Below are 14,796 nucleotides of genomic sequence, written 5' to 3' on the forward strand. Positions count from 1 at the left end.
TTCGTGAGCTGTTTTTAAACTGCTGCAACACCCAAACCATCTAATAGTATCAAGGGCATGGCTGAAGACATCTTTCAAACTTGTTGCGGCTGAGTGTTTGACGCTGAAAACAAGATTTTAGGGAGACGGGCGCAATGAGCCCCGTTTTGGCGACAACAATTCTCAACTATGCTCGGAGATGATATGGATACATAAAGTTACCACAAATGAGACTATAAAACAAGACAAAATAGAATTGATCTAGGTGCATAACGATCTTTTGTTTTAAAAAATTTTAATAATTCCACTATTTGGAGTTCTTGGGGGGTGGAATGGTAACAGAGTGGACTGAATATAAAAATGAGTCTCTAATGGTGAACTTTAAAATGGACAAGTGATATTCTCTGTTGTCAAAACAAATTAAAATGAAGAATAAACCTCCCAAAGGAAAAAAAAAACAATTACTGTCAGCTTTGGAAATTTGATTTAAGATCACATCTTACAAGCACACAAATAAAGTACAATTTTCCTTATACGTCCTGATCGGCAATGGGGGAAAATAACTCCAATTACAGGAAGCCAAATAAAGGAGAACTGGACCGGCAGTATACTCCAGTGGAAAACATATTTACGATGTACAGACAGGGCAACAACACTGATAGCTTAAAAAAAAAAAAAAAAAAGAAATGTACGCATTTTAAAAGCAACCAATATGAGCACTCTTTAACAATCTTGAAATTGTGAATATGAAAATGTCCACAATGAAATGCGGCTGAGTGATTTTTTTTTCCTTTTCTTTTTTCGACAGCTAAAAATCTCTTGGTGGCGCATTTGTTTCCCACAAATCCAAGTCTAATTAAAACAGCGTTGACTCTTAACCTCAGTCAGTTATCTAGTGATATAATGAGAAACGAGAGGCACGGGGCTTGATCGCTCCGTGTTGTAGTGCAGTTCCAGTAAGAGAGCCCCGGCTCCCCATTTCATTTGCATCCTTTTGGTAGCACGTTTCCAGAGTAAAGCAACTCCTCCTGGTGCGACCCACATGTTCCTCTGGCTGTTGGTTGGTAGTCACTGAATTTACAGACACTGTACTGGAAGCTGCTCACTGGGCTGCGACTGAAAAAGCTTGTGTGTTTGGACCACTTTAGGTCCTTGTTTCTACTCCTACAACCTATACAGAATCCATGTGATTGCAGTCCTCTTTTGGCACTCCAGGCCTATAGGTGGAGTGGTCTGTTAAAAGCACAGTCAAGATGGAGTTTTATTTCTTTTCTTTCTTTTTTTTTTTGTTACGTTCTTGTCTTTTCATTCAATCAGAGGTTGAGGGTCAGCTATGGGCATGGTGTGCAGGACTTCGTCCAATAGTTGCAGCGCTCGGTGTAGATGGATTTCAATCCAGCAGGGCGTCTCCTTGATGCTCTGCCGCGGATAGTCCGGCCCCCATCCCTTCACGAAGCTCATGCGCAGGATGCACAGCCTGCGCAGGTCATCAACACCAATGCCTGCGGCGGCAGACAGACCTGCAGAGGGATTCACAGGCAGAATTTTAGATGGTTACGCTACAGGCCAAAGCCAAAGCAGGGATATTTCACATATCTGCGCCTACTTAAGCAGAGCACATACATCTTATATCCTCACGTCTCCAATTAAGCTCGGCCCACTCATTACCCCTGCATTTCAACTAAATTCCACACCACATGCTGTAGATGTTGAGTCTGTGGTAATGTTGAGCAATGCTAAAAAATAAATAATAAAAAAAATACTCTTGACCAAATTATTATTTACTATTTGACCAAATGAGAAACCTCGAAAGAGAGCGGTGGAGTGTAAATTCACAATTCCACTGCTTCTGTTCTTCTTGCACTAAATTGCCACTGAGGTGTGAATAAGTACATGACAACACTTGATAAGATGGGTCTATTCGGCCCATCTTATGATAGCATACCATCATTTTTCTGTCTTCTTGATTCTGAATCTAAATCATTTTAACATTTATTCAGTTGGTCCATTCGGTCTCTATCAAATAAATCTCGGACCGCCGAGAGAAAATACATTTGATGCTGCATCATTGTTCACTTATTACTGAGAAGCTTCTACAATGCTTCCACATCCTGTCCTAATACTCCACACTTTCTGCTTCTTTGCACTTCTGGTTACATGCTGTGTTTCGTTGTTGCAGTACTTGTACTCTGCAATGACAAAGTTGAATCTAATCTAATCTAATCTAAATGATTTCCTAAAATTACAGCTGGTATGTAAAGGACTCCTAAAGATATGTTCAGCTTTTCTTACTCTCTCATGATTATGATGCAGCCAGTGGCTATTTTATTGCACAGACAGATCTAGAATTCTCTTGGTCACAATGCTGTGCAAAGCAGTGCCATAAGAAAGTCTGTTATTCAACTAGACTTACCCCCCACCCCTTCATCCACAATAGAGCTAAATGATGAGAAGCAATCACAGTAATACACTTGTTCAAGGCTAAGTGCAGCAGTAAGAGCCCTCACTGATGGCTGGAGCGATGCCTCCCACAGAGCCCGGCCCTGGAATGTTCCCAGCCACTGCTGCTGCCTGAGCTGCAGCTGCTGCCTGAGCTGTCGCTGCCTGCTGCTGCATCTGCCTGTGGCACTGGCGCAAGTCGAACACCTGGCAAGGGACAAGACAACTGCTAAAAACTGATCGAAGGAGATTGTGAGACTCAATGTTAACACAATCACATCAGACTTAGAACACAGGTGTTTTTATTTTAAAAAGTTTCAAGTGACTACGGAGAGTCCAATCATTTTATATTGTTTTATATTTTAGATTATAATATAACCTTCTAAAAGAGATCGCGAATGTGCGACTTTTTGAACAAACCTTGATGGAATGTTTCAGCTTTTCAGAATAAGAGCGAGGTGCTGCGATCTTACCTTGATGTAAGCGCTGGGGTAGATTTTGTGAACAGCATCGCCTGGAGCGCGTCCAGCCTCTCGGTCCAAATAATAGCTCTGCACAAACACTGCGTGATCACTCAAACAGCGCACCCACACGTCTCCTTCACCTTTGCACTCCAGCTGCACACCTTTGCCGATGTGGAGTCTATAGATACGAGGAACAGGAAATAATTGGTAATCTAAGCAGGACAAGTAAGGTGTTGAAAATGATCATTTATCATTGATGAAACATATTTTAAAGAGCAAAGCCATTCACACATGATATAATCAAATACAAAACACTAATGAAGCATGACTAGTCTTTATTTGTATCCATATTAAATATATACTTTATTTGTGTGTGTGTTGAACTAGAAATGCTTGAATAAACTGTGTAATGATACATTTGGAAGCATGTGGCTGAATACCTGGCTCTCTCTATATTTTCTGTCCTGTGGACATTACTCAGTTGGCCCAAGCAGAAGCGATCCCCTCCAGATGGATCCACATAACCATCCACAGTTACTATTGGACAGGTGGATGGCACCTTAAATGTCTCACCAACCTGGACATCCATCTCAAAGTATGCAATGGAGCACCAGTAATCCGGAGCTGCAACGAGCGACCAAACGTCAATGTCCTGCACTTGTGACATATTCATGGCACAGACAGCTTGATACTCACCGGGGTGATTGGATATGGGGGGCTGGAATGCAATTTCATTGGTAACAGGCCCTGAAAAAGACATCAAATCCTATTCTAAAACTTCAAAACATAAATTAGAAATCACTGGAGATCATACAGCCGGTGAAGCATGATCTGGAAACGACAAGACTCTGTTAACTGTCAGTTATGGAGGTTGATGTTTAATATCTATAGTTACTCTTCAACCACATAAGTTTTACCTCAGCCTGTCACGTGTTAACAATTGTGTAATCATTTCTTGGTTAAAAGAAAAAATTTAATCTAAATCATCGATTGCTTCAGCACTTTTACTAATATTCAAATCAGCATTAAAGCTGCAGTCTGCAACTCTTTTTCAAGCATAATGCCTGGAACTGTCCGGGGATTCTGAAAGTAGTACATTAAATACCCCAATACAAAAAAAAAAAAAAGAGTTCTCTAGGTCCCCTATATGTCCCGCTAGGTCCCTCCAAAGCCAGCAGGTTTGTTTACAAAATTGCAGACCGGACCGGTAAAAGGTAACCAATCAGGTTACGAGCTGGGCTCTGCTGCCTGTCAATCACCGATTGTGCACGCGCGATACAAGGTAGGCTCGTCCCCACGCTTATTTATCTGGACTATTGAACTTCATTACGGGCTAGTCTACTTACTGTGTCTTCCATGATCGCAAATGACAGGTGAGTTGATGAATGAGGAGTCGTGTAGGCACATCTGGCGTGCACGTCTACGTGCACGAGTTCTCATGTGTTTTGATGGGGCGGGACAGGAAGTTGAATAACTTTTTATTTTTCGGTTAAAAAATAAGCATTTCTTGCATTTTGCGACTACGGAGGTCACCGTTTTCAACTTCAAGCGTTCTGATAGATCATGTAAACTCTTAAAATGCCAAAAAGTAGGACTTTACGTATGACAACAACAAATCTTGCAGACTGCAGCTTTAATGTCTGATAAAAACTACATTCATTTCAACATCAAAGTGACTAATAATCATGTTTACAGTACAAATGCCATGAGGATTAAAGGCAGGGTAGGGGATCTTTTTCTGGAACATTTTTTTACATATTGCTTGAAATACTCTTCACACCCCCATTGCAACCAATTAATTAAAAGTTTTGACACAAATATGAAAAGTTTTAGTGGCCTCTAGAACGTACAATCTAGGAAAAACAGTATCCAATCATTGTGAACGGACCGTTCACAATGATTGGATTCTGATGCCGTCTATCAAACTGCAATCTGCTCCTCCCTCCCCCTCCTTCCCCCTCCTTCCCCCTCCTTCCCCCTGTGCGCGTACCCTGCTCCGTGAACGAAGCTTGGCAGGAAGCTAAACTAGAGCCAGCTTGGCTAGCACCTAGCATTATTAAACGTATAGTTAGCATAAACTAAATACTAAATACTAAATACGGCAACGATCGATGCTTGCTGTCAGAACAGCGCTCGTGCACCTTCGTGCTCGTGCGCGTTCATGTACTCTAGAGGCGTGGCTTCGGGGGGAAAGTGAAGAAAAGGGTTGGGACTTTTTACCTGTGTATTTTCAAAATGCAGCTTCGCTGGACTCAAAATCCAGGATCTCCTACCCTACCTTTAAGCCGTCATTTTTAGCTAATCTGTTGAACAGAGTTTGTTATTTTAATAACACATCTTCTCCATTGGCTGAAGAGAGGAAACAGACTGATGAATTTAACACTTGTTAATTTGCCAGAACAGGTGTGTACAGTGAACCCTCGCTATAACGCGGTTCACCTTTCACGGTCTCGCTGCTTCACGGATTTGCATCGTGCATTGTGTTCTGCATTCTGATTGGCTAAACAGTCTCTCCGCTTCTACTCTACCTGTGTGTCAATAACGTTGCGGTTTAATATGTACACGTACACGTTCATTACAGATCTCAAACATAATCGATGGTGGCATGTCGGTATATAAGAATCTATTTTGCCCAGAAGAAAAAAGAGCGACAACAACTACCGATAACTATGTTCTTCTCTCGAAAAAACACACCTGCACCGCAGGCTTTAGAAGAAAAAAACGCTACAGAGCGGAGTCAGGATGCAGCGGCTCAGTCAGAAGAGCAGTGAAATACACGTGAGTCACTATTTGTCCCACTGTACTTTGTATTTTTTTTCAAAATCATTTTTCATTTTCTCCCGTTCTAATCCAGTGACTCGGGTCGCGGTGGGGCGGCGCTGATCTCCGCAATTTGAAGCCTTCAGTTCGTATTGATGATTAAAATTATTATTTTACAGTAGGCTACAGTAGTTATTTGTAAAAAAAACAAAAAAAAAAACGTTTATACAGTACTTTTATGTGTTAAACAAATGCTTGGGCCTGTAAAAAGGTTTTGTTCTTTGGTTTTAATGTATTATGGAGTATTTCATTGTATAATAATTGTAAAAAAAATAAAGGTTACTACTTCACGGATTTCGCCTATCACGGGTTCTTTTTGGAACATAACCCCCGCGAAAAACGAGGGTTCACTGTACTATTTTTCCAAACTAACTTTGGAGTTTTTAAAATATTTATGTTCACCATCCACTTACAGTAATGCCCTGTGTGAGGCATGGGTGGATGGTGCTGTAGATGCCCATTCTGGTGCTGAGGCACCGCTGGGGTGAAGCTGTTGTTTCTGCTCCAGTTCGGGGTAGGATCTGGAAGATTTGAGACGCTTACGTTGCTAAATAGTTTCAACAGAGATGTTAACAGCTTTAAAAGCAACAAGTTTCAGTTTCAACAGCAAATTCAACTGACTGCATTATCGAAAAACTTGCGATGGGAGGAATTGACCCTGTGGTTCTCACTTGAAGGTCCAGCGCTAATGGTAGTGAAAGCAGATGTTGAAGCTGAAGTACTGCCCTCTGTTGGGGGTAGTAGAGCAGGGCTGCTGAATGTCTCCTGTGGGACGGGTCTTGACGGTGGATGCTGGATCGTTTGCAGGAGGCTCTCAGAGCTCGAGTGAGACTGTTGGTTATCATAGTCGAACTCGTCTTTTACGATGAGCGGGCCTGGCAGAAAACGACAGACATGATTAAGAAAGATGAACATCCAAAAAAAATCTTTGACAAGGAAAAGGAAAGCCCTGTACCTGAATTTGAAAGGGTGAGTGTAGACAAGTCTGCGAACACATTAACAGGAAGACATATGGATCAGTTTCACTCTCTCAGTTAATTTAGGTCAATACTCTGAGTGGAATTGTAGCGTGGCTTTTTCAGTCAAATCACTCAATATGAGCAAAAGCGATCATTGGTAAACACATCTTTCATTTAAATAGCTTAAGATATCTACAATACACCAGCTTGTATAAATCTTACACTCTCTGTGTACCAAATTTTTTTTTATACGTCTGTAAATAAGCTAAAATCATAAAAGTGCAGCTCAGACAGACAGACCTCCCTTTCTCACTCACCAATTCCCGGAGAAACGACCCTCTCGTAGTGGTATGGATTGACACAGACATTGTCACATTTCAGATCAAAGGCATACTGGCAATATTTCACATGTTTTAACTCGTTCTTGTGTAGATCTGGCCATCGCCACAATCTGGCATAGACAACATGGGGGAAACCTTTACGTCCTGCAACCTGGAGCATTGAAAGAAGGACAGAAATAAGGACAACATGAGATTCTAAACGCTTCTCACTTATCACTTATCTCCTACAGTTACAGCAACAAAAACTGAACAATTTTGGCACTTTACCTGTAGGCGTCCATCCAGAGTTCGTTGTATGGTGACACACTTGCTGGGATGAGCTCCATTTGTTGTGATGGCTGTGATAAGAGAATCTAGCTCATCTTTCTTCTCCTTCAGCTTCTTGACAAGACTCTCAATCGCTCGCTTAGCAAAGCTCTCACTCTCTCCCCCCTGTCGATGGCACATAAGGCTATGCACAATGCTAAGGCAGGCATCATTGCTGGTGGGAGTGTTTGTGATTGACATCTTGCTCCTGAAGTTTCAATCTTGAGTAGGCTTTCCAGTTGTGTCCTCTAGGCTTTACGTACTAAGGGTGTCAAGGTGAAATGAGTGTTGCTTCAATGCAAGCCCACGTTTGGCGACCTAAAACAGAAAGAGTAGTCTTATGATTTAACTTCACGTGTCAGAGAGGTTATCATTATAGCACTGTAGGGTCATTCCAAGCCATGTAACAAAGTTCCCGATTTCATTGAAAGAATTTAAAAAAAAGAAAAATTAAAAAACACTTCTACTTCTACTTCACACCTCTACTATTTTTCTTCTTATTCCAACCGAATCCTCTGTGCAAGTTTAGTATATATTTAGTGAGGAACTATTTGGTCTTATTCAAATAAGTCTGTGACAACATATTTCGCTTCTTAGCCTTTTTCTTTCGGTTAGTCTCCATGAGCGAATGAAATTGCAATAGATGACGTATCTAAAGCAGTTTTTATGAAATATCTATTGAACATTTACTTTTTCAAACAAGGTCAAGATCTTTTTGACGATTCAATCGTTGATGGTTGTGTATTGGACGCATTACATTTAAGTGTTCCCAATGCCCACGTGTGTTATTGAGGTGCACCTCACTAACAAACTAAGTAAAAATGATCACCGAAAGTCAACAAAAATTGAAAATTGTAGATGCTTTACAGGAGTAGAATTTATGGAAAAGCTGTTGTATTAGATAGCACCAAATTTTACAAATGTATCTAAAACAAAGTGAGGTGCTGGTACTAGACAAAAGGCAGAAAGTCAACATATCACAACCTAAAATATTTAATTATAGCACAGAAGATTACAATACAGGAAAAGCATGAAAAATACAAGCACTGAACAGATAAATATTTTGCACCGCCAGTGCAGCTCTGAACGTGTAGCGCGTACATTAAAACTGATGACCCCTGCATCACGGTTCAGATACGTGCTTAAATGAAGCCCAACTAATGTACCTCCATACCTATTCTCACAGGCTACAACGAAAACGTTTAGAAATATTGCCAAATTAATATATAAACGAATTTCACACTTAAGGGCAACGTATTTAGAGCATGCTCACGCTCAACTTTGTTTACGTTAGACATAGTAGGCTATTTATCGCAGCTAATAAACATGAGAAACACATTTTTGTGTAAAAGCATTACAATTGTGCACTGCTATGATTCTACTTACAACAAAGCGTTGAACTGAATGCGTATATACAGTGAATGTGCCTTTTATTTAAGGGTATGGCGTTAGCTAGCTTTGCCACGCTAATGTTGAGTGGCTTCAATAGCATTTGCCATCACTTAGCTAAACCTAATCTAGAGAGCTACAGTCCAACAATTACACACATAAACAGAAAATTAATATGTTTACTTACAGTGACTAGTTCCAGTGGAAGAAGAAAATAGAATGGCTTTATCCACCTCAATCCTGCTGCCTTATTTTACGTTAACTAGCTTGCTTTAGGACTATTTTGGCTAGCTTGCTAGCACATACGCTCATCAACTTGACGCTAGCTCAGTTGCTAACCTTGTTTTCTGAATCCTCAGAGCCTCGCTAAATGCAACAGTATCATATTTGTTAAGTTCGCTCCTCGTTCATACGCTAAATGTCTCACACTCAATTAATGCTAAAATAATGATAGCTAATAACAACACGTTTACTGCCTAGCTGGCCACGAAAATAAACAAAAAAATCTCCTCCACCCACCACGCTCCAACTGCGCACGCACGCATAAAATGTGACAGGCGTGGCGCTGCGGTGCAGCTATTTTCCTTGATAGTTTATTTACAGGTTTTCGCAGTCTTAACGTTTTGTTAACCGTAAAAAAATGTCAAATAAAAAAAATATTTGCATCATTGTTTCAGTAGCCAATTTGTCGATCTAAAAAGTTTTTTTTTACCTGTTTTGCTAATCAAGATCTTTAGCCTTGAGGCATGGGGTGGACAGATTCATAGCAATGCCTTAACCTTTGTGTTTAGTGCAACCTAATGGGAAAATTTAATTCACCTTTGGTCTTTGATGGAAAGCCCCCTCCACAGTCTATACCTTATCACAGTAAACAAGTCTTTATTTATCTTGGTGGATATTCTGTTGTTGGTCTGGCCAAATATATATAGGCCTATATACAGTATATACATACATATATATATCCATCCATCCATCGCGGGACATGGCATATATATATATAATATATAATATAATAATAATAATAATAATAATAATAATAATAATAATAATAATAATAATAATATATAAAAATTAAAAAATAATTAAAAAATAATATATATATATATTAAAATATATATATTTTTTTTTTTTTGTTAATTGTCAAGTAATTTCCCAATTTAGCAAACATACAGTGTTCAGTGTTATTATATTTATGAAATATACATCGTAGCGGTTTAAAATTTCACTAAGACAGATGTTTTCCTAATTATAGACCATTGAAACTATTATTTTACAAATGTGTGCTAAAACAACTGCAAGAAGAATTTAAATTTTAAATGCACGGTTGGCATCTTGTTTGGAACTGAAAGTTCCCATGTGTAACCTGTTGTGTGAACTGTGCCTGGTAGGAAGAGATGGCACAATATGTTACAATAGTCAAGGGCTGGGTGGATGTGATTCCACAAAGCCCATGACGAAGACATGCTCAGCAACTTCTTCAATATACGTTTCGAAGAGTCCGAAGTGTTCACCAGGCCTCAAAACTTCCCAGATACTAATCTGATGATCTGTAGACATCTGGGAAAGCAAGCTGAAAACTCCTACCTCACAACCAGGTCTCAGAGAATTTATCGCTAACCTCAGGGGATCAGTCACAATAGGACACCCTCAGCTGTTCTTTGTCCTTGCTGTGAGCTCTTTAGCATGAGGAGGACCATCACACTGTTAGGCATGTGGTCAAAATGTTACAGCTGATTAGTGTATCTGTGTTTTTAAATGCAGGGACACCCGATCGAAGATCAGCCAAATAGGCTGGAAACCACTGGTTTACTCTTTAACAAAGTGTTTTACAATCCAAAATAATGACATAGTAAAATGTCTCACCTTCAACATTTGATATGTTCTCTTTTGTGAATAGAAAATTAGTTTTTAAAATTAGCTAATCATCGTATTCTTTTTTTACATTTTACACAAGCACCCCAACTTTTTTTGCAATTTCGAGTTGTATCCTGAAAAACACTTTACACCGTGTGAAATTCACAAATCATAGTCTTAAAATCATAATCTTCCTCATCTAAAGAAGATTGTCAAACAAAATGCAATTAATGCGTGTATTGGACAAGAAGTATAAAACTCTGAAATGAAATGAAATAAAATACGCTCTTAAAATATGACCATCTCAAAATTGCACTTACGTACGTCACTTGGGTAAATGTACTCTCTTATCCTCCTCCACGTTTTACAACAGTAATTGACATTACATTTAAGAAGAAATGTTTCGGATTTAGTAAAATCTATGGGAAGTTGTAGTTTAAAACAAAAATTGATTTTTCTGCCCTAGAATAACACAGCATAGTCTTATAAATCACAAACATCATATTGCATTTCAACAAATTGAGTCCCCTAATTTAGATCAAGTTTTCAAAAGTAGTGTTACTATTTTAGAGCATGCCTAAACTACACTACAGTTTAAAAGAAAATCACAGATCAGTAAGGCCCTGCGCACTTGGCCCATGTAAATCTGCATGCTGAGTCACGATCCCATTAAGCTAGAAAGCTCCGCAGCATTATTCCATCATTATCTACTTCCGACTGTTAACAGCAGAAGCTAGGTGATGATGTGACGTGTTTTTCTTTTTTCCATTTACACCGTTGCCATGGCTATGATAAGGGCATAAGCATACCGGTGTTAGAAAAGGGAAGTGGGAGGGCTCAGAGTGCACCAAGCAACCGGATGGCAGGGTTGTCAATAGAACATGTTGGCGCTGGAGACCAGGAATCTGACACCACCCTCTCACAAATGCTGCCACTTGGAGTGGCGTCTCACCCTGAGTGATGGTCTACAAGATTCCAGGCTCTGACACCTCTTTATCACTATGGCATGGAAGCGGGCAGAGAGAGGCTCGCTTGGCATGTGACGCTAGAGGGATGGGGATTAAGGTTCTTCACTGGAGAGTGATGTGAAAGCCTGACAATGAAACAATGTGTGCCATCAAAGATTGCTCAATTAATGTATTTGTATTCAGATGTTTATTCTTACAACCGTAGTAGCATTCATATTCACGTGTGTGAGAAAAAAGCAGGATATGAATGGCTTGTAACGAACGAATTCAAAGCAGCTGACAGCAATGTTTCCAAAGGGAAATTACATTTTCAGACAAGAGGCCCCGAGGATCTCCAAGACACCGTGAAAATCCTCTCCTGGTTGAAAGCCCTCGAAAACACATTTTTTTCTGCAAGTTTGGCAAGCAAATAGCAGCCAAAATGTCACAGTCTTTAAATCATCTCAGTAGCTCCAAGATGCCACAGGGCACAAAGACAATTCACAAATTTGCAGCACATTCATCTCCTTCTAAAGCATTTTGGCAAGACTGTTATTTAATAACAAACAATGCTTTTCATACTAAAAAAAAAAAAAAAAAAAAGCAGACATATCATTTTGATAAAGTCATTCTATATGCAGATTTTGCTTGAATAATCACTTCCATTGGTAAAAACCATTTGTGCTATAAACTTAACTTTATTCATGTTCTGCATTTTGAAACTCTGCTCTGAATGTGCATCTTTTGTTCTTATCCAGATGTATAGGAACAAAAAAATATATTACGTATCCATATGATTCCAAATGTTGCTAATATTGGAGCTTCAAAGTTTAGCCTTTTAATTCGCTCTCCTTTTCTGGAAAAGGCTGAACAGGAATTTGCACCACAGTGTTCAGATATTTTCTATCCAACCTTTCTCGTTTCTTCATCTTATTCATTGTTGTGCTGAATGAATATGGTCTGTTACTTTTCATGTACAAGGAAATGTGGCACTTGCAAAACGATCTAAAACATAAAGATGGCAAATAATTATAATAAACCATGGCAGTGCTGTTGGAAAACCTTTGCAGCGTTGCTTTGAAGGGTTTCTTTTCTAAATCAACACAATACTCACTGATTTGCCTTTATACAATTGCAAATTTACATCATGTGTTCATCCCCTAATTTACAACTAAGTCCACTGTATGAGATCTCAGATATTGTGGAAACAAATTGTGGAAACAAGCACATGAGAAGATAATAAATATATAGATTTAGATCTTTATCTTTTCAGTCTTTATCTCTGAGTAATACTATCTACAGCCACACTCTGCTACCACCATTCCCTCATACTTGTGGTTGAAAGTTATCACTCCATTATCATGATAAAGGAGTGAGATTGGCTCCAATTTTGTGGGCACACAGCAGGCACGAGACGCTCTCTCAGGGCTTTTGACACTCAGTCGCGTCTGTACTATGGCATGTCTGGTAGGTGATACCTCTGAGGTCAAAGGTGGGTTGCACACACCGTTGCACTTGTATGCTTCATACCCAAGAGGCTGGATGATCCATGAATCCCATCCAATGTCTTTGAAATCCACAAAGAGAGGTGTCCTCCTGCATGACTCACTCTTAACATTGCGACGGATTCGAGGAGGTGTGTCGTAGATAAGGTTGGACTGCAGCTGCTGTACAGACAGTTCATCCTGCTCATCATGGCTAGCATGTCCAGCGTTGTGATTTACATCCCCGCTGAAAGGTTGTTGGCTCCTTCCCGCGCTCTCAGGAAGATCATTCTCATGTTTCATCATCTGATTCAGCTCTTGTCTGTCCTGTTTGTGGTCTTTGCTCTGATCATCTGAGAAAACAATCATCACTGCGCTGTGTTTTCCCTCCAAGCCCCTGTCAATATCAATCTCAACCAAACTTTGGCCCTCTTCTGTGGCCTCGTGTGTGGCCCCTTCCTCCTCTGACCCCAGACTTGCAACGTGAACTTGCAGTCGATGAGTTCCGCACCCTGACTTCCGCCAGATTTTAACCACATGAGTGAGGTCAAACGACACCCAGCTATTATCTTTGGCATGGATATGCTTTGTCACCAGTTCCTCCAAATCCTTCATTTCCACCACCTCCTCTTTATCCCTCCCTCTGTCTTCTTTCCCCACCTCTTTTGTCCAAACAACACCCTCGTGTATCTTGTAGATAGTCACCTTGCAGTCAAAGCCAGCGTACGGTCTTTGGGCCTTCCGCACCAAAGTGAAAAGACGAAGCTCAGCTAATGTTATGTGCTCATGGTGGGGCATGGAAATATTGAACAGCAGGGGATGTATCCTTACACCATTGGCTCGTATACCATAGGGGGAGGAATCTGAAATCAAAATACCAGAAGGGGTTTCTCAGTGTTTCTTATGTGAGTTTCTGTAGTCAGAACTCAAGTCAAATTTACTCTAAAACCCCAAAATTTGCCCTTATTAAAAAAATTAAAAGGTTTTGTTATTTTATTTATATCATTTGTAAATTGGTAAGATACAACAAAATAAAACAACACCAATGAGCAATTTCACATTTACAGTGTCACTTTGATCAATCAGAGTTGTCAAACATTGTCTCAATAAGAATGAATATGAATATTTAAACGTAAAGCACAAATTTCTAAAAAAGAGATTTATGGTGTTATTAAAAAAAGAAGTTTGTACCTTCATTCTGGAAACCGCGCACAATGTTTGCAGATGGCACAGCAGTGCGGTCATTTGCAAATCGGTTGTAGAGCTCCAACATGTACTCGGGCAGTGGCTCTTTATGGGCAGTGAGGGGCCTGGTCTGGGGCCTCAGCCTGGTGAGGTTCAGTGTGGACAGAAATTGGCTCAGAAAGTCCTGTGCACCAAGGAGCGGATTATCTCCCAGATCCACACCAAGTGATGTCCGGTGGTGGCTCTCACCAGGCTGGATTGGACTGCTCCAACTCAAACCCATCAAAACCAGTAGCATGGCATTGAGAGTGTGGACAAACCCATGTTTGGAGAAAACTAGGACGGTCATGGCTGAGCAGAGGAAAGATTTATATCCAAAGACTAAGCATCAGATAAGAAGATGTGGATCTCTTGAAGAAGATACCTGCAGAGTCTCTTTCGTTAAAGGACAACAGGTTGCTATTGGGACCAAAGAGAAAACTGCTTTGCCCTTGTTGATCCTGCAGTTTGGTTCTGAGGGCAGGGCTGCGCTGTCCAATGTGCTGTGCTGACATGTTTGGAGATGTCACTAAGGCCCTGCTCTGCCCTCCTCTCTCTCACCACACTAGGGACTTATGACTATCCATAAA

At 40.2% G+C, this 14,796-nt stretch overlaps 2 protein-coding genes across 3 annotated transcripts; both read right to left on the reverse strand.

Annotated features, from left to right (window-relative positions):
- Window positions 1-257: 257 nt before the first annotated feature.
- smad4a (SMAD family member 4a) lies at window positions 258-9,246 on the reverse strand. 2 transcript variants are annotated; one of them, XM_075456267.1, is made up of 11 exons: window positions 8,885-9,246; window positions 7,270-7,626; window positions 6,979-7,153; window positions 6,658-6,687; window positions 6,374-6,577; window positions 6,116-6,223; window positions 3,579-3,629; window positions 3,323-3,506; window positions 2,892-3,060; window positions 2,487-2,625; window positions 258-1,499 (listed from the first exon to the last, which is right to left on the reverse strand). In XM_075456267.1, the coding sequence occupies exons 2-11, from the start codon at window positions 7,507-7,509 to the stop codon at window positions 1,285-1,287; spliced, it is 1,515 nt and encodes a 504-aa protein (XP_075312382.1). In that variant the 5' UTR covers window positions 7,510-7,626; window positions 8,885-9,246; the 3' UTR covers window positions 258-1,284. The 2 variants fall into 2 exon arrangements, with proteins under 2 accessions (XP_075312382.1, XP_075312383.1); XM_075456268.1 differs by lacking the exon at window positions 6,658-6,687.
- Window positions 9,247-11,691: 2,445 nt separating this feature from the next.
- On the reverse strand, window positions 11,692-14,698 carry bmp10l (bone morphogenetic protein 10, like). The gene is made up of 2 exons (XM_075456223.1): window positions 14,174-14,698; window positions 11,692-13,845 (listed from the first exon to the last, which is right to left on the reverse strand). The coding sequence occupies exons 1-2, from the start codon at window positions 14,514-14,516 to the stop codon at window positions 12,791-12,793; spliced, it is 1,398 nt and encodes a 465-aa protein (XP_075312338.1). The 5' UTR covers window positions 14,517-14,698; the 3' UTR covers window positions 11,692-12,790.
- Window positions 14,699-14,796: the final 98 nt, after the last annotated feature.

The sequence above is a fragment of the Odontesthes bonariensis genome, chromosome 22 (genome assembly GCF_027942865.1).
Source record: "Odontesthes bonariensis isolate fOdoBon6 chromosome 22, fOdoBon6.hap1, whole genome shotgun sequence".
In the NCBI taxonomy this organism is placed as follows: Eukaryota; Metazoa; Chordata; class Actinopteri; order Atheriniformes; family Atherinopsidae; genus Odontesthes; species Odontesthes bonariensis.